The 21,012-nt window shown below is 38.4% G+C and overlaps 1 protein-coding gene across 1 annotated transcript in view; it reads left to right on the forward strand.

Annotated features, from left to right (window-relative positions):
• The window catches only part of LOC126091899 (ubiquitin thioesterase otubain-like), a 71,863-nt gene extending 59,434 nt beyond the window's left edge, over positions 1–12,429 (forward strand). The window contains exons 5-6 of the mRNA XM_049907198.1: positions 6,359–6,562; positions 12,033–12,429. Coding sequence (XP_049763155.1) covers positions 6,359–6,562; positions 12,033–12,230 — 402 coding nt within the window. The 3' untranslated portion in view covers positions 12,231–12,429. The remainder of the gene's footprint in view (positions 1–6,358; positions 6,563–12,032) is intronic.
• Positions 12,430–21,012: the final 8,583 nt, after the last annotated feature.

Raw genomic sequence — 21,012 nt, forward strand, 5'->3', positions numbered from 1 at the left:
TTAACTGCTAGGATTGGACTGCAGTATGGTGAATGTGACCTTTCAATGATATCCCAAGCTTGCATTCTTTCAATCTCTTTCAAAACTGCGGTTTTCTTTGACCAAGGAATATTATAATATGTTATGTTTTGTGTGGTTTAACATCCATCTCATAAGTATAGCCTCTAATAATTCCAGGTTTCTCCACAGCAAATTGCTGCAAAACTTCAAGTAATTCAAGTTGTTGTTCCTTCGTCAGATATTCAGATTCTGTGCATTTCTCATATAAATCATTAGGTTTAACTCCCTGAGATACAGCTTCATTAAAAGTTAAATCACATATGTTTGTTGCTGGTGGATACACAAAATGTAACTGTTCAAACTTACCTTGTTTACTATTTAAGTTTTTACCCTGTGTTAATTCTATTGTCAGTTGTTGTTGGTTTACGGTTAAATGACATTTCCCTTTTCCTAAATCTATGATTGCTTGATATTCATTCAAAAAGTCAATTCCTAATATGCAATGCATAACTAATTTATCTACTACCAGAAAACTGTAATTGAGTGGTATATTTGAAAATGTGAAGTTAATGAGAGCTTGAAATTTCATGTTCTTTGATTTGTTACCGGTGGCACTTATAATGTGACAATTCTGTACTGGCAATGTTTGTATGTTCATTATTTGTTTGAGTTCATTATATAAAGACATTGAAATGACACTTGCTGCTGCTCCTGTATCTAACATTACTTCCACTTCATAACTACCAATCATAACTCGTGTTATAGCCTGAATAATCGTCTTTATTTTACTGGTACTATTAAAATCTGCATCCTGATATAATTCTTTTTCTGTTTTCTTACTGTCATCATATCGGAGAAAACAAATCGTCGGTTCCGTTGCGCTCTGCTCCCTATTGGCCGTAACTCGAGCGCTTAGCTCGGTCGTCGTTCGTTTTCCGGCAAATTCGGTTTTTGCTGCGGGTTGGGGTCATTGCCCAACTCAATAATATTTACATTTCTGTCGCGTGTCATCCCAGTATCAGCTGTTTGGTTGTTGACATTAACTCGCGTCGCATTGGGAGTTCCATTAGGTAGGAATTGAGGATTGCTGTATTGCACGTGTCGTGGCAGTGGTCCATTGTGATTTCCCCATACATTATTTCGCCCATGACTGTAACTGGTATTGTCATTACAGTTATTCCTGCAATACATATTTGGATGTTGTTGTATGTTGTTTCTCTGAAAATATCCTGGATGGTACCTGTTATCCTCTCTTCTTTGATTCCTATGATTTCGGTTCATTCTTCTGTTGTTGTTATTTTGAATATAACTGTTATTGTTCTGATTGTAATTACTGTTCGGATAACCATTATAGTAATAATTACCGTTTCCCTGCCAAAGCTGCGAGTTGTTTCTCCTAATATTGAATGGATTTGTCCCATTGTAGTGCGAATTGTTTCTTTGAGTGTTTTGTTGTGGTGTCGGAGGCGGATTCCAATAGCCTGTCATTTCTGTTGTTGTGCATACGCGAATTTCTTGGATGGATTGGATACAATTGATTGAAATTCCTGATCTCATCTCTGTAAACAACATCTATCTCATCAACATAACTGAAAAAATTCTTTATGTTGTCCTCAGATACTCCTATTAATTTATCACGGTAAGGAAATGGTAAGTGGCTTTTAAGTGTTCTAATTACGTCTGGTAAATCTGCTGGTTTTGTCCAATATAATGTTTTGTCTAGGTAGCGTTCAAAGTATTGATGTAAAGTCTCTTTCTTCGGGTTGTAAATTTCTGGATTGTATACTTCTCGTTTTAAACTTTACTGTTCTGTGATCGACCAGAATTCCTCAAGAAATGCTTGTTCAATATGTTCAAATGTTAAACATCATCTTTTCATTGCTGCTCCCCACTTAGCTGCTCTTCCACGTAACAAATTTGTAACATATCGAATTTTATCAGCTTCTAACCAATGTCTCGGGAAAATATCGTCAAAAGAGCGGATGAAAACAATTGGATGCACTTTGTCTTTCTCATCACATGAAAATGTCTGAAAGTATCCATGTCGTACTAATGTTTCATCAGCTACTCCCGATGGTATTATGGGTCCTGCATTTTGTGTCAGACTGTGCATAGTATGTGGTGATGTCTGATAGTAATTTTGATCTTGTGGTAGCATTGAAAATGGTTCATTGGGACTTGTATCACTCATTGGTAATCCTATTTTCGGCTGTGTGCTGGGTCTAGCATTATTCGGATTCTCATTTGTGTTTTGGTTGCCTGTTATGGGTTTTGGTATCACTGACAAACTTGGTATTACATTTTCTTTAAGTTTACGTACCTCTTTCTGAATATTATGTTTCTCCCTTTACCTGTTCCTTTGTCTTATCTAAAATTATCTGTCATTGTCTCAAACTTCTCATCTAAATAATCATCACATAATTTGCATTCATGTACAAGTTTCTCTGCTAGAGTTGTGTCATTCTTTAAAGATGCTACATCTGTTCTGTCTTCAAGTTTTTCTAACTTTTCCTGTAAGGATTTCTGCTCCAATGTTACATCATTTAATCTGTCTGAAAGATCTGTAATTGTCAGGTCTAAGTGTTCTTGGTTTTTTTTTTTTACGGAATTGTGTGACTGTCGTAATTCGTCAGTTTGGGTACTGGTTTTCTGTTGTTCAAAAACTACTGTTAACAATTTCTCATTACATCGTTGTAAGTCAGTTTTTGTCTCATCACTGAATTCCATAAATACCTTTTCTTGTCTCGTAACCTTGTCTGATAAGTCAGTAAATTTCCTTCCAAGACTACTGGTGGTTTCTGGCAAGTCGGCAATTTGTCTCGATTGTTTTTCAAAATTTTGTTTTATGTCCCGTGTCAGTTCATCGAATTTAGTGTCAAATATCCCAATCTCCCGTTTTAAATTTTTGTCTATAGCGTCAAATTTTCTGTTTTGGTCACCAAGCAACTTCAGAATCTGGTTGAGCATGTCAGAGTCTTGTGTCTTAGTTTCGTCATTTTTTTGGTGTCTGATTGATGTCTGGTTCTGAAGTTGACGTTGTCAATGTCGCGTTTTGTCACATAGTACTCGCTCTCCATTCGCCTGTATATCTGTTTAAATATAGGGGTTGTTGTCTTAATCGATCCGGTAAAATTATGTCTTGAACATCCTCACTATTAAGTTCAATATTCATTTGACTGTCAGACATGTTTTGCTACGTGTCACTTTCACTAAGCTCGTCCGCGGAAACAATTTCTACGCTTCTAGCGTCCATCTTGCTATTTTCCTAATTAATTGCAAATAAAATTTTCCAATGGCAAAAAAAAATTTTTAAATACGATATGTTTAAATCTGAAATTTCTCTTATGGAAATGGATATTTCTATATGATTTTTAATTAGAAATTGAATTATTAAACTGGTACTGAAATTTCCCTCTCACAAATAAATGACTGTGAATATGCTCTTCACTTATCATTTGCAATAATAGTAAATCAATTTTAACTACAATTAGGAAAAATAATTTCGAAATAAATGGATCGGAATAAAGGAAGTACAGATGGCTGCTTGAAACTGGAAAAAATGTAAATTTCTGTACTCGCCAAAAATATTTTTTTTTTTTTTTTTTTTCAGTATTATGTTGCAAATGTAGCGTCAGATATACAGTTTTCAATCCAAAATTTTTCTTTCGCGTCTGTGCAAGTTATTTTATGGAACGGAATTAATAACAGGGAAAACAATGTTGTTGTAAATTTCATTCATGTAACGTTACAATTTAAATGAATGAGACTTAGTCCAAATTCATTTTCTGATGCTATTAAGTGATTAAAATTAGACAAAATGTCCAAAATTTATAATAATTGCACTTGTATCAAATCCGGAGATTGTAAGTCCTGTCACCAGGACGCCAATTGTAGTGAAAATATAAAATAGAAAATCTGATTGGGTTTTGAATTTTGGTGGTTTCAGTTACGGATAAGGCGGACTTCGTATTATTGATTGAGATAGTGCTGTAATTTGACCGTGCATTGCAGACCGGGTCGGGAACACTACAAAAAGCGACTGTACGGAAATAGCATCAGAAACTAGTGGAAATTTACCTTATAAACTTGTTAGAAACGCAGTACTAATTACAATATAGTCTTCATGGCTGTCCTCCTAATTCCCTTGTAGGACAACCCCGTCTTTCACTTTTCTCCGTCTGTTGAAAACTTCTTCAAGTTGTCACTCTCATGATCAATTCACAAATTTGGCGATAACCACCTCGAATCACTATTGAAACAACCTCGCTTTGTAATATAATTTTAATTTCCACCCAAAAGCACATTCAACACAGCGTGGAAAAATACACATCTTTCGTATCAAGACAAGAGAGAGTAATCAATTAGCTGTTAAAAACAAAACCTACACAAAAGTAAAAAAAAATCAAAATTATTTATAAAAATCGGTCGCTGGCACAGCGCTCTTCCGCATGCGCGATCGTAAATTATATCTTTGTATTGGTGGAGGCGCGGTAGTCAAAGTACCATTACAACTGATGGCTCTCCGATTGACCTTGGGGTCGAGTGTGCCTTAGTCATTGACAATCGTGTCTTTCGATTGGCTTCCGGCACACTGCTCAGTATTTACAGCCAAGCCCTTTGCCCTGTATCAGGCCATGGAGTACATCTGGCGACATAGACTTTTCAGTTGTGTCCTCTGCTCAGACACACTCAGCGCCCTTCAAAGTGGTGCACTGTACACTGCCCATCTCTTAGTGCAGCGGGTCCAGGAAAACTGTCACTTGATCACTCTTTGTGGAGCCAATGGGATGTTTCTGTGGGTTCCTGGTCGTGTCAGTCTGCCAGGAAATGGGGCTGCTGATGCTGCTGCCTCGTACCTCAGCCCACGAGTTCCTATGATCCCACCGATGATCTCTATGTTGCCATCTTTCAGGAGGTGGTGTTCCTTTGGCATTGCCCATGGTCCTCCCTTCGCGGGAATAAGCTATGGCTTATTAAGCCTCTCGCAGTGACTTGGACGACCTCCTCTCGGCTCTCCCGCTTGGGTTTGCCGTCAGAGTTATCGGCCGTTTCAGCTAATGACACATGGATGTTGACCGCGTTTTACTTTTTATCCGCCAAAGCAATATGGTGAAGACCATTTAATTTATAGTTTTGGACCTCCATTTCTGTATGGTGTCTATTTTAGCCCTTTTTCCACATGCCTGTTTTTAGCTGTCTTCTCTTATGTCACTTGGGACTCCTCTCTGTCTTTGTGTTCTATAGTTTTGACTTGAACGCATATGATCCAAGTTGTTTTTTGGACCCTAAAGCAAAACAAAACCAAGTATCTCTCTCTCTCTCTCTCTCTCTCTCTCTCTCTCTCTCTCTCTCTCTCTCTTTCTCGTCTGTCTTTGAACTCTTACGAATTATTACCCAATCATGTGGTTTACACTGCCTAAGAAGGATCAGTTAAGAGGGACGAGTAAGTCAGAAAACATAAAGGGTGCCCAAGTTTATAACTGGTTTGTTTATTTATTTATTGTTACCTGCAGCAAGACCACAGATAGTGCATGTATCCTGTAGGTCACCACACTGGCAAATTTCATCATCAGTGCTGAGCCATATTTCCGGAGGTTGACTTTGCATCATGACTGCTCAGTTCTCACTGTGTTCAGCATCTTTCATGTCATATATGACAGGTGTGAGCATGCAGCAGGTTCCTCTTTGACATTCATTGGGTGTGACTCTGGCAAGTATCGAGCCTGGAATATTGTTCTTGATGAGCAAAATTGTTTTCAGACAACCATGACCAAAAACGACTATGGCTTTTTTTCAAAACCACCCTTTAGTATAGTATCAGTTAATAACAGGTGAAATAATTTTAGTAAAAGTAATAAAGTTGGAGATCTCCTCAGTGATGGGATAACACTGATGCAGTTGGTCTCTCCTCAGTTTGAAGAGCCACCAGTCAAACGAATGGTTAACACTCAACAGTAGATAGACTGCATGCATATAAGACATAGTGTATAGTGGGAAGATAGGTGGAAAAGCCCCTACAGTTATAAAATACTGATAAGAAGTTGTCTTCTTCTGTCTGTTTCAGTACACTCGTAGAACTTTGAATGAGAGTTTGCATGCATGATGGGAGACTATTCACACTTTTGTGGCATTTGTGTGTTACAAAGAATTTCTCTTTTGGTTATTTTGTTTTTATGCCAATTGGAATTCTATGATTTGTAACAAGCACTTGGGAGAAAACAATTGTTCTTTGACATGCTGTTCATTATTTTGAGTTTTTGTGTGATGCCTCATGATGCTATGGAGACATTTTGTACTCTTATGTGAAGTATAAGCTTTAGTTTTGGTTAAATTACCTATGAAATTTCCTTTCTTGCAGTTCATGGAAGTATTGGATCGTGTTGGAGAAGGCAGTGATGTATTTTCACTGAAAGATTTACATAAACTATTTAATGAACAAGGCTATTCAGATTATATTGTAGTGTATCTCCGCCTAATAACTTCTGGACAGCTTCAGAAGGATTCAGAATTTTACCAACATTTTATAGAGGGAGATCGTTCAATAGCTGATTTTTGTCATCAGGTGAGAAATTTTTATTTTCCTTTTTTTTAATTTTTTTTATATAAAATGTGATATGTAAGGGTAAAGTGTTGTCAGAATTTCAAAACATAGTCACACTTCAGTTTAAAGTATATAAATTTACTGGATTTTGTAGATTAAAAAAGAAAACTTCCTATTAAATAATAAGCAGCCATAATAATTAGCTTTCCATGTTTTCATTAGATAAGCCTTTGATAATTATGCTGTTGTTGAAGATCATGACTAATTTCAGTAACAGTCTTGGACAGTATTTCAGAAATGATTTTGTGCAGTTTAAACTAGTTTGACTAGTAGTATTTCCAGGAGATAACTTGAATTCTATGGATGTATTGTTTATGCAATTTTAAAGATGTCCTGATGAGTTGTGGCATGTAACAATCTGTTCTTTCCCTAATATTGTTGATATTCCAACCTGGAGTTTCCATTGTCTAACTTTCTAGTAACGTGTATTGCTATATATAGCAGTAAATGTCAAATGGCTCATAGACCAAACTAGAGCTTGTGAGACAAAGGATATGGAAGCTGACAGTGTATGGTAGAAATCAATCTTGAGCATCATGTTGATAGAAAATGTTTTGCTGTCTCTTGTCTGCATCTATTTTTTCTGTAGGGAACAGTCAAATGAAAACCGAAACCCGCCACAACAGGACCAATGATTCCATTCAAAAAGAATCACTGAACCGTTCAGATATTTATCTCACTGGAAGACGAAACAATCAATTCCTGTTTTGCTAAACATGGTTGGCTGTTGATGGATCCACAGCCGCACCCACTCTTCCTTGCCCGACTGAAATGGGTTTTCACACACCTCTTTTCAGGTTGCCAAAGATGTAAAAATCGCTGAAGTGTAACTGTCATCTGATTGGCAGTGTGGGGGTGAGCATTATCATGCAACAGGATGATTCTCTGACAGCATTCCTGGGCATTATGATTTTGACACATTGCAGTTTCTGCAAAGTGTCTTCATAGCACTGTGCACCAACTGTGGTTCCATGATTGAGGAACTCGATAAGCGAAGGGCCCATTGCACTCAGAGGAGGTGGGCATCATGAGCTTACCGGAACTTGTGTGAACAATTTTGGATTTCTGGTTGGGGAAATGTGGGATGTTTCCAGTGTTGGCTTTGCCATTTCCCATTGGGCTGTTGGAATCACTGTGTGATTTTTACATCTTTGGCAACTTGAGGAGAGACATACGTGGACCTCAGTTTGTCAGATGAGGAAGTGCAAGAGTGGCTGCAGTAGTGGATCAGGCAGCAGCCGACTGTAATCTACCATACAGGAATTGGTAGTCTCGTCTTGCAGTGGGATAAATGTCTTAATGGTGTGGTGATTACTTTTGAATGAAATCATTCCATGGTCCTGTTGTGGTGAGTGTTCGGTTTTCATTTAACTGATCCTCATATATCGTTAGGCTAGAGGTTGTTGAATGCCACCAGCTCTCCTGTACTGTAGAGAGGGGTTACTGGCAGAAGTAAACTGTGAGATTGGATTGTGAGTTGTGCCTGGGTGGCTCAGCCATTAAAAGTGTAGCTTGCAAAACAAGTTTCTATACTTAAATCCAAACTGGCCATGTAAGTCTAACATAGCAGGATATTAGGACACTTCCAGTTATTTGTATGGGCCATCAGCAAGCAAACAAATATCAACCCAACCAAAAGTGTCATACTTTATACTGGTTGGGTAGAGAGAGAATTGGATTTTCCAAATGTGCAGTAACTGTTAATGCATGTCTAGCTGTACCAGGAATTGGATGCCCAGAAACACATGCAGGTATAGATGCATGCTTTTTAAGAATATTGTGCAATTCTGAAACAATACTTAAGTGTAAACTCCTTTTGTTTTGGTGTGCTGACGATGTAAAACAATACCAGTGTACCAGTGTGGCTGCAGTGGTTATTCTGTCTTAGAGTTGACTTCCTCTTGGAAGAGTTGAATTTTAAAATTCAAGTCCCCATCACTTTGGGAGAAGGAAATTAGGATGTAGCTCGATAGTAGAATGAAAACTTGAGACTTCCACACGTTAGAACTTTACACAATACTGAGACGACTCAATTGCATATGTCTTTCATCAGCTCAGAAGACTGACAGACACAGAGATCGGTGGAAAAACACAAATGAGTTACGTAAGAAAAATGATAGTTTTCCCTTCAACAGTCTTACTCAGATAATCATGCCTCCCTAAAAATCTTTGCAGCACAGGGACGGCACGAATATTTATTTGTATGTGCAGATGCTTTAAAGAACCTACATAACTTCTAGATCTCCAGATAGGCTCCATTAGTATAGATCGTGCGAATAATAGTACAGTATGCACTTTGGTCTATATGATGTTTGTTTAATAATTAAGAGGGGCAGTAAGAATTTTTTGAAATATCACCTCTTTTGTATTTTAAAAAGCCCTTCAATAGACAATAGCTCTATTGAGGGAAGTCATTGTCTCCCATAGACTATTTTTATTTTTGAAATAAACACTTTATTTTGGGCTTTTTCACTGTTAGATAATTTTCAAGCTACCTGGTAGTGAAGCGAATGACAAAACTTAGAACAGCTTCAAGAATAGAAAATATAGTCAGAAAGCTATATATAAACTTTCTTCACACCTCTGTCACAGTGAAAAATTGTAATCACTTATCTTACCTTCCACACATGATAGTGAAGGAACCCTAACAAAGATTACTTATGAATGTGGTGGTAATGGACACAATCTACATATACATCACCTTCCACACATTATAGTGAAGGTACCCTAACAAAGATTACTTATGAATGTGTGGTAATGGGCACAATCTACATATACATCACTAGTTAGCAAGATTTACATAAAAAAGTAAAAATATTAATTATATTTGGTATTACTATCAAATGATATTACAATTTACTTTCACAGATGTGAACTCCGTACGTAAAATGATAAAATCCAACCCTCATGAGGGTCTTTGTCACTGTGCCAGCGTTGTAAACCACATTAAAATTCATTAGTTCACATTTCAAATAAAACTAGACGTGACACCGTTGACATCGAAAAATCAAATGGAATACATGTCAGTAAATATGACAGATAGCTGAAACAAAGGAAATAAATAAATGTTTATAAAGGCTTACATGTTGTACTACTGTTTTAAGAGATGTTAATTTGCATGTTTTTCTTTTGTTTAAGCTATTTTTCTATGTCTCTGATGACACAGTTGTGGAGTCATATTTGCTTACGCGTATGCCATTTGATTTTTAGACATTGACCATGTCGTGTCCAGTTTTATTTAAAATGTGAACTACTGGATAATAATGTGGTTTATGTTGGCACAGCAATAAAGACCCGCAAAAGAATTGGATTTCATCATTCTGCATATGAAATTCATATATGTGAAAGTAAGTTGTAACATCATTTGACGGTAATGCCAAACATAAATCATATTTTTACTTTTTTATGTGAATTGTACTAACTGTTAATGTGTATGCTGGTTATGCCTGTTGCCACCACATTCATAAATAACCATTATTAGGGATAGCACTTGATGGTGTTTCCTCCACAGTAATGTATGTAAGATATGTTATGCGACTACAGTTTTTCACTGATGGAGGGGTGTAAAAAGTTTTGTACATTTCTGACTTTATTTGCCATTCTTGAAGCTACTGTAAATTTTGTCATGTGCTTCACCACACATAGCTTTAAAATACTGTAGGGGTTCAAATTAGCTAATACCAATGAAGCATGATATAAGGTATGTATTTGTAAATTTAAAAACACCCTACACAGAACAATAACTTCCCTCAGTAAGTTCTCAGTAGCTGTGGAACCATACATGCAAAAGTTAAAAATAGCTATTAAGAAATTTTTAAAATGGAATTCCATTCATTGAATCTGACACTGTCTGTTAGTTGTATATATGCAGACCAAAGTGACAAATGAAAATTTGTACTATGGCCTAGATGAAAACCTGAGTGTATATCTCACTAGGCACATGCACTAATCACTGTGCCTTCCAGGCACTAAAACAGCATTGCAGAGGCTCTTCGACTGTATAAACCCAGGTGTAGTAGCTTTAATCAAATGAAACTATATGATTCCAGAGATCTTTCCAAGTCTCAAACATTTATGATACATATATGGAGACTGAAATGATGAATGAAGCCTCGGTGCAACAAGAAATAATAATCATAAACTCTTTGACTGTATAAACCCAGGTGTAGCAGCTTTAATCAAATGAAACTATATGATTCCAGAGATCTTTCCAAGTCTCAAACATTTATGATGCATATATGGAGACTGAAATGATGAATGAAGCCTCTGTGCAACAAGAAATAATATTTATATTTGATAATCGTAAAGATGGATTTGTGCACCAAAATTCACACTTTAAAATACAATGAGGTGACAAAAGCTATCGGATAGTGGTATGCACATTTACAGATGGTGGTAGTATTGTGTACTCGAGGTATAAAAGGTCAGTGGATTGGTGGAGATGTCATTTGCACTAGGGTGATTCATGTGAAATGGTTTTCCAATGTGATTAAGAGCTGCATGATGGGAATTATCAGACTTTGAATGAGGAATTGTAGTTGAAGCTAGATGCATTTTGAAAATTACGGAATTCAGTATTCCGAGATCCACAGTGTCGAGAATGTGCCGAGAATACCACACTTCAGGGATTACCTCTTACCACAGATAACACAGTGACCAACAACCATAACTTAATAATTGATATCAGTGGCTTTTGCATATAGTTGTCAGTGCTAACAGACATGCAACTCTAACAATGGAAAATCTAGGATGGACTGTAGCAATGTTGCAAAAAGGATAGTTGCCACTCACCATATAGCAGAGATGCTGCCATTCATGGACTTCATGTTTCCAAACCAGGCCACAATTGGTTTAAAGAACATTCTGGACCAATGAAGTGAATGACTTGGCCACTCAGAACACCTTATATGAATCCCATCAAACAGTTATGGCATGTAATTGAGAGGTCAGTTCCAAAATCCTGTACCAGCAACACTTTCACAATTATGAGTGGCTGTAAGTGGCAGCTTGGCTCAGTGTTTTTGCAGGGGACTTCCAACAACTTGTTGAGTTGCTGCACAATGCTGGGCAAAAGGTCTGATAAGGTATTGGGAGGTATCCCACGACTTTTGTCACCTCATTATATGTACCACAGGTATTTATGTCGCCGTCAAGGATTTTTTAATAACATCCATTATGTGTAAAATTTTGTTGTTATTAAAATTGCTTTAGTAACCTATTCAACAAAAAGTTACGCCAAATTTCATAATTCATGTAACGCAATTCTTAGACAAATAAGAACTGTTGTAAAGGTGAGAGATGGTCTAAAGTTTTAAATCTATTTATCGTTTTGTCCAGACTTTAAATTTGTGAATTCTTTTCCCCCTTACTTATGTCATGGAAATGTTGTACCTTTATAATAGACGAAATGATTTTTTTGATTACTTTTTAGGAAGTGGAACCTATGTATAAGGAGAGTGACCACATCCATATCATAGCCCTTAGCTCAGCTTTGGACATAGGTATTCGTGTAAGATGCATGGACAGAGGAGAGGGAGTGGAGGTGATTGCTCATGATTTTCCAGAAGGGTGCAGCCCAGCTGTTCATCTTTTGTACCGACCAGGTCACTATGATATATTGTATCCATGAGCACAGCTGGCTAATCGTATGCTAAAGGGGCTTGAAGTATGATGTTCTTTTGTGCACCATTTTTATTTTCATACAAATTTTGTCACTGGAGCACCAACCGTGCTGTACAAGCATTTTGGATATTTCTGTATTCCAAAGTGTGTTCTACAGAAAATTTGTATTAAGTTGCTATGTACATTAAAATAAATTTTTAATAAAATTTTCTGTATTGTTACTCCTGCATTAACTATACGTCTTGACTACTCCTCTTCTGAAATGACTTTCGTGACTTAAATGTACACAGAGCAACTTGAATGCCAAATTAATGACTGTAAAAACACAATTTCAAAATTGTATCTGTTCTTGACACCAATGATCAAATCCCATGGATGACACACATTAGTATCTATATGATTATTAATAAGAGAGGAAATGCCACTACTGCCTATAAATAAGTGTTTATTGTGCTCTTAAATTTCATAATTATTTTCTCCCTGATCTCACATTTATTAACATGGCTGAGAGCGCTGAGCATCTTGCACTTTATGAATCAGCAATATGAAATAGTGAAATTTCAGTTTGACCTCATGTTTCTGTCATCTACTTTCCAGTTGTTGAGAGCATACTGTCTGCATTAGGCCATTATATGAAATGGGAATGTATCCTACTGACCCATTTATTTTGCAGGTGAGCTCGCTCACTTGTTCTTAAGAAGCAATTTGTTTACATTGTGAGAAAAGTGTAGTATCAGTTTATTTTTAGCAGCATTTCACTCACAAAAGAACGAAAAGTAATCAAAGATTGGTGAGTAGGAGGTTTTAAAAGAAAAATTCATTTGTACCTGTTTGAAGAAGTTGTGTTTTTTTTCCAGGGGACTTCTTACAAATCCAAAGAACACCCTTTTTCCTCTCCAAGTAGATTTTCTGATTCTGAATTCTTTCATTTTCAGAAACTCTCTCCAAAAGCAGTAAAAGACAGTGAAAAGAAATTCTAAAAATAGAATCACCTAACTTTCACTTGATGTTCTTCCATGGTACTACACGACATCACAACAAAAATAAAGCCATGATTTGATTGCAGTTCTTGACCATAAAGTGAAATAGTTTTTTCGTGTACAGTTCTCACATTCTGTAATAGTATTTAATAAATATAGTAGTTAGGTAATATTCCCAACAACTGTGAGAGTATTTAGAAGTGTTGCAATGGTGCACGACTGGCAGTCAACAAGAGTTCTATACTGTTATAGTAAAATAACAAGAAGTACCTGGGTTAACATGTAGGGGGCCTGAGGGCAGTGTCTGGTCTATCAACTTGACAGATTAGGAACTAAAAGGGTTTATCTAGTTTCTGGATGATTCCCTCATCCCTTCATCTCAACCAAGTCAGGGGATACCCACCTTCAGTGCCATGCGAAGGGTTTGTGTGCCTCAGTGAAGCTGAGGGCTATGGCAGTGGTGGTGTAGCAAATAGTCAGGCCACCCAAGTCAGACAGGCATCAGCAGAGGCCGAACTTTTGTCCCATACTTTAAGGATGGAGGGACTGAGTGTTTTTTTTCTCCTAGGAAGATCGACCAGGAAGGTTAGGAAAGAGCATGATGAACCCAAGATTCACAAGCTGGGGACTGATCAGTGCTGTTGGCCCTCTTCTATGAGAAACTCTGAGCATTCTTCAGAAACCATTGTTAGGTGTGACAACAGAACATTGTGCTTAGAAGAAAAGGATCTTGGCTTACCCACTGGTGTTGTGAGGTGGGTACAAACCTCTGTTACAAAAAAAAAAAAAAAAAAAAAAAAAAAAAAAAAGTGTACTGCATGATGATGGAGTGGATAGTTGTTGAGGCGAAAAATTTGCTAGAGGACAATCTGTGGAGACCTGCCACAGTCCAGATGTATAAAGGGTGCCATACACAATCAAACTTGTTTGTTAAATTCGTTCTTTTCTGTCCATGAATTTGTCAGGCAAGCCTGTACACATACGAAAAAAGGTTGTCAATTTAACCTCACTTCTGATGCAGACGCTGTACCTGTCATGAAGTATTTTGACACTAGTGGTAATGGCTACCACTGCAGACAAAGCATTTTTTGGGGAAAGAAAGGTCTTCTGATAGATGTCTCAGTGGCTGCACAACTAGATGGAGGAGTACAGAGGATAGAGCATAAAAGAGAGAAAAGAGAAAGAGAGGTGGAGGGAGTGGGGGGGATAAAAGAATAGAAAAGTAGAGAGGGAGTTGATTGTAACATGGCTGTTGTTTATTAGGCATGAAATGCTTGTGAATGTAATGCAGTAGAAGGTGATGGGTGGATGTGTGGGACAGGTCTTGTACCTGGGTCAACGACAAGGGAATGACTCGTGGGTTGCAGGATTGGAATAGTGATGGATAAGGATATTCTGTAAGCTGAGTGGGCAGCAGAACACTACTGTGGGTGATCTAGGTAGGATTTTGTATAGGGTATTCATCTCAAGCCTCAACAAGAGGTAGTTGAAGCCCTGGTGAAGGATGTGGTTAAGCTTTTCAAGGCAAGGTTGATACTGGCTGATCAGAAAAGTGCTGCTGGTGACTAACAGGGTAACTTTTGTCAAAGGAGTAGGCAGCACGGGAGATCTGTTTATGGATGAACTGAGTGAGTTATTGTCTGCCAATAAAGGCTCTGATAAGATTATTGGTATATTTTGACAATTCCTGTTTTCCACTGCAGGTGCGGTGTCGCAGCTGGCAAGGCTGTAAGGAAGAGATTGTCTGAAATGGAATGGGCAACAGCTGTCAAAGTGAAGGTACTGCTGGTGGCTGATGCACTCACTGTTAACAGACATAGCTATGGAGCCACCTGAGAAGTGGAGGTTGGCATCTAGGAAGGTGGCGCATCGAGTTGAGAAGGGCCAAGTGAAGTGGGTTTTGGAGTAGTTGTTGAGGTTATGGAGGGAAGAGTAAAGGTTGTCTTTGCCATGACTCCAGGTCATAAAAATGTTATCAGTATCTCTGAACCAGATAATGGGTTTTAGGTGTTGATTGGATAGCAAGGATCCCTGCAGATGGTCCATAAATAAGTTGGCATAGTATGGTGCCATGGCAATACCACTGATTTGTTTATAAATTTGGGCTTCGAAATTGAAATATTTGTGGGGCAGTGTGTGGTTAGGAGGTTTAGGAAGAGGTGATGGGTTTGGAATCAGGATGATGATGTGAAAGGTAGTGTTCCTTCACTGTAAACCATGGGTATGGGGTAAGGTTGGTGTATATGGACACCACATGCTCAGTGACCAACTGGTGTTAACAGGATAGGAACTGTGGAGATGCAGTGAAGAAAGTGAACATTGTCTTGAATTTAGTATGGGAGGTTACGGACAACACTCTTTAGATGTCAGTCAACAAAGGCAGATGTTCATTCAGGTGGAGCATTCTGGCCAGCCACAATGGAACAACCAGTAGGGAGACCTAAGGGGTTAGGTTTATGAAGTTTGCTAAGTAGGTAAAAGTAGAAGTGTTCGGGAAGTAGGTAAAAAGAAAAGTGTGGGAGGTGTCCCACACATCTCCCTTGCTCTCTCCTCTCTCTGTCACCCACTTCATCTCCAACTTCTGTGCCCCCTCCCCTTACTTCTGTATCTGTTTAATGCTCTATCCTGTGTACTTTCGTCTCGTGCAGCCACTGATTCATCTGTCGAAAGACCTGCCTCTTTCCTGCTATCCCCTCCCTGTGTCCTTTGCTACCCTGTCCCCAATTTCTTCGGCCCAGGCAACTGATTTCAGTAATCGATAATCAAAAATAAATCCTGCCGTTGCCACAAGAATGTGTCTTTGGGTGTCTGTGGTTGTGTTAGTGAATGTGTGTACTTTTACCATAAAAACAGCAAGAGCCAGATGGCTAGTGTGAATAGTGTTTGTTACATGTTTCTGAGCTCCAAACATCAGATCGCTATAGATGAGCGGTTGCAGTTTCCTTGTATTATGTATTGTTGCACCCAGGAATTTCCATTATTGTTAAAACATGTTGTACATGTGACATGTTTGTCAAATGGTCAAATATTTCACAAACCTGTAAACGTTCACAGGTTAGCAGGACACTGCCTGAGTTGACCTTTATTTCCCTAACTGAAGTCGGATTCCATGGAAACCAAATATAACCAAAATTACTCATGATGGGACAGTGACAGACAGGTAGCACCTACATCCAACCATCAAAGGAGCAGAGATGGCCAGCTCACTTGAGAAGTATCAAAACGATAGAAATGGGGCACAAGTTTGTCACCATACATACATACATACATAATCGAGGAGGAGTAGTGTCATATTTCAATGAGGAATGTAAACTTCCAGCACAGGCCAGGAGAATATAGAGGAACTCAGGCTCAAATTTAAAAGAATAGTTGACCGTGCACTGAATAGATATGTACCCAGCAGAACAGTTCATAATGGGAGGGAACGACTATGGTGTACAGTCACCGTAAAGAAACCTCTGAAGAAACAGATTACTGCATAATAGGTGTAAAACAGAGTGCAGGGCTATAGATACAGAGATGCTGAATGAAACACATTTGACTGTCAAGAGAGCAATGCGTCATTCCTTCAATGACTACCGTAGCAGAATACTGTCAAGTGATCTTTCACAGAACCCAAAGAAATTCTGGTTGTATGTAAAGGCTGTTACTGGCATCTAAATTAGTGTCCAGTCCCTAGCAAATGGGACAGGAACTGAAATTGAGAGTAGCAAAGCAAAAGCTAAAATGCTTATCTCCATATTCAAATGTTCCTTTACAAAGAAAAACTCAGGAGAATTGCCACAATTTAATCCTTGTACTGTTGGAAAGATAAATGAAATAAATATTAGTGTCAGTTGTGTTGAGAAACAGCTGAAATCATTCAAGATGAACAAAGCTCCAGACCATGATGGGATCCTGTCAGATTCTATACTGAATTTGCACCTGAGTTACCACCTCTTGTAACTACAATCTGTCATAGATCCCCTCAGGTCACACACGTCTTCAATAGGGATAGTAGTAGTAGTCCACAAAACTATCATCCAATATCCTTGATATCAATTTGTTGTAGAATCTTATAACATGTTCTGAGCTCAAATGTATTGAGGTATCATGAACAGAATGACCTCCTCAAGGTCAATCAGCATATGCTTCGAAAACATCGATCATGTGAAACCCTACTCACACTTTTCTCTCATGACATACTGAAAGCTTTGGATCAAAGTCCGGTAGATGCAATGTGTCTTGATTTCTGAAAAGCATTTGACTCAATGCTGCACCTATGCTTATTGCCAAAAGTAGGTATCAAGTGAAATTTGTGACTGGATTGGGGACCTTTTGATAGGGAGGATATAACATGTTATCTTGAATGGAGAGTTTTCATCAGATGTAAAAGTAACTTCGGGTTTGCCCCAGGGAAGTGTGTTGGAACCTTGCTGTTCATGTTCTATAGTGATGGGCTTGCAGACAATATTAATAGTAAAATCAGGCTTTATGCAGATGGTGCAGTTATCTGTAATGAAGTACTGTCGAAAGAATGCTATAAATTAAGCAGGCGAAAAGGAATACAAATGTCTCAAAAATTAGATTGACAGGAAGTGCAAAATGGCTAAGCAGGGATGGCTGGAGAGCAAATGTAAGGATTCAGAAGCATATATCACAAGGGGCAAGATAGATACCACCTACAGGAAAATTAGAGGTACCTTCAGAGAAAAGAGCACCACCTGTATGAATATCAAGAGCTCAGATGGAAAACCAGTCCTAAGCAAAGAAGGGACAGCAGAAAGATAGGAGGAATCTACAGAGGGTCTATACAAAGGTGCTGTACTTGAGGGAAATGTATGAGGACATAGATGAAAATGAAATGGAAGATATGATACTGCGTGAAGAGTTTGACAGAGCACTGAAAGATCTAAGCCAAAACAAGGCCGTGGGAGTAGGCAACATTCCATTAGAACTACTTATAGTCTTGGGAGAGTCAGCCATGACAAAACTCTTCCGTCTGGTGAGCAAGATGTTTGAGACAGGTGAAATACCCCCAGACTTCAAGAAGAATGTAATAATTCAATACCAAAGCAAGTGTTGACAGGTGTGAAAATTACTGAACTATCAGTTTAATAAGTCACAGTTGCAAAATAATAACACGAATTCTTTATAGACGAATGGAGTAACTGGTAGAAGCCAACTGCAGGGAAGATCAGTTTGGATTCCATAGAAATGTGAAGCAATACTGACCCTACATCTTATCTTAGAACCTAGGTTAAGGAAAGGCAAACCTATGTTTCTAGCATTTGTTGACTTAGAGAGAGCTTTTGACAATTTTGACTGGAATACTCTCTTTCAAATTCTGAAGGCAGCAGGAGTAAAGTGCAGGGAGTAAAAGGCTATTTACAATTTGTAAAGAAACAGATGGCAGTTATAAGAGCCGAGGGGCGTGAAAGGGAAGCAATGATTGAGAAGGGAGTGAGACGGGGTTGTAACGTATACCCAGTGTTATTCAATCTGTATATTGAGCAAGCAGTAAAGGAAACAAAACAAAAATTTGGTGTAGGAATTAATCCATGAAGAAGAAATAAAATCTTCAAGATTTACCAATGACGTTGTAGTTCTGTCAGTGATAGCAAAGGACCTGGAAGAGTGTCTTGAAATGAGGATATGAGATGAACATCAACGAAAGCAAAACTAGGATAATGGAATGTAGTTAAATTAAATCAGATGATGCTGATGGAATTAGATTAGGAAATGAGGCACTTAAAGTAGTAGATAGGTTTTGCTATTTGGGAAGCAAAATAACTGATGGTGGTCAAAGTAGAGGTGATATAAAATGTAGACTGGCTGTGGCAAGGAATGCATTGTGAAGAAGAGAAATTTGTTAGCATTGAGTATAAAGTGTCAAGAAGTCCTTTCTGAAAGTATTTGTATGGAGGGTAGCCATGTATGGAAGTGAAACATGGGACAATAAATAGTTCATACAAGATGAGAATAGAAGAATTTGTGGCACAACTTGACTAAAAGGAGAGATCACCAATTTACGACAGTTGTTTAATAAGTAATGCCCCACATTCCTTAAAAAGGCCATTAATGTACAAAGACAAACGTCCTTGCTGGTGTAAAAAATCGTCATGGGTTTGCCGCTGGATCACGTTGTGCAAATTCCACAATGTATCCTTGGAGCAACTGTCAGACATTTTCAGGCGGTTCAATCTTGTTTGTGGCTAGGTAAGACTGATGGTATCCGCATGTTGACAATCCGTTTTTTGAATGTGTGTGCGAAGAATGCGCAGGCGTGGAAGTCACTCATGCAATGATTTGCAGATAGATGGTGCCATATTCAAAATCCCTGTGCTGCAAATCAGAGAGTGGTTCTCCTGCACGTGCGCTAAACGCTGCATTTTCCAACAGTACCGCTGTTACTGAAGAATCTTGATTTTTCTCAGTGTGATTTAATAGCAGTCAATGCAGGGTTCCAGGCTGTGCTCAGTTGAAATCCCACATCCTTGTTGATGGGGTCATCAGCTGTACAGATATGTATTGCTTCCTTAATGACACAATCCCAGAAAGATGATGTCGGGGATAAAACTTCCATCTTTTATAAAGCATCCGATGTCCTGTATTCAGACAGTGTTCCGCAATTGCCAACTTTTGCCATTGACGAATGCGTGTATGACGCTGATGTTCATTGCAGAGTTCTTGTACTGTGCGGCATGCCTGCCCTATATACGCTGCCCCACATTGACAAGGAATCTTCTACACACCACATTTCCTCAGGCCAAGGTCATCCTGAACCGAACCCAACAGGTTTCCCTGTTTTGCAGATGGTTGAAAAACACACTTAATTCCATATATGTCAAGGGCTCTTCAGATTCTTGACGATGTGGCACATAAATACAGCAAAAAGGCCAAAGTGGTGAGTGTATTCGTATCTTCATTCTGCTCCATAGATTGAACTCACCTGGGCCTGAAGGCATTATATATCTGTTTCTCAGAATAACCATTTTGTCTGAGCACTGGCTTTCAGGATCAGATACCACATCTACTATATGAACTTATGTATTGTGCAGGATGATGGCAGCTTGTGGCCTGCAGATACAGATCTGTATGCGAGACGCTGCGTCCCAAGGTTCCATCTGCTGTCCTTTGTACCAAAACTTCAAGAAAAGGTAAAATACCATCTTTTTCCACTTCCATTGTGAAGTTTATATTCGGATGGAGCGAATTCAGATGCTGAAGAAATGTAGGTAGAGTATCAAGTCCAAGTGTCCACACCACAAATGTATCATCCACATACCACAGAAAACAAGAGGGTTTGAGAGTGGCTGACTGTAGTGCATTTTCTTCAAAGTCCTCCACAAAATAATTGTCCACCACAGGAGACAGAGGGCTTCCCATGGCGAGACTGTTCACTTGTTCAAAAAATATTGGGTCATGAAATAAGAAGTATGTTGAAGTAAGCATGAGTTTAAATAATGCTACTATGTCCTCCTTAAACTTGTTGCTAATGAGCTCCAAAGAGTCCTGCAATGGCACCTTTGTATATAAAGACACAACATAGAAACTCACTAAGAGATCTGATGATTGCAATATAAGAGTTTTCAGATGACTTATGAAATCTTCAGAGTTTTGGATGGTCGCACTTGCCTATGAGAGGTCCCAATAGTGATTTCAGGTATTTGGCAACAAAATAAGTAGGTGCTCCTATGTTGTTACTTACAATGGGATGGATTGGCACCCCATTCTTATGAATCTTGGATAGGCTGTAGAGTCTAGGACGACCTGCAGCTTGTTGATGCAAACCCTTTGTGACTTTAGCTGGAATCAATCTCTTCCTGA

Source organism: Schistocerca cancellata, chromosome 7 (assembly GCF_023864275.1).
Source record: "Schistocerca cancellata isolate TAMUIC-IGC-003103 chromosome 7, iqSchCanc2.1, whole genome shotgun sequence".
Classification (NCBI taxonomy): domain Eukaryota; kingdom Metazoa; phylum Arthropoda; class Insecta; order Orthoptera; family Acrididae; genus Schistocerca; species Schistocerca cancellata.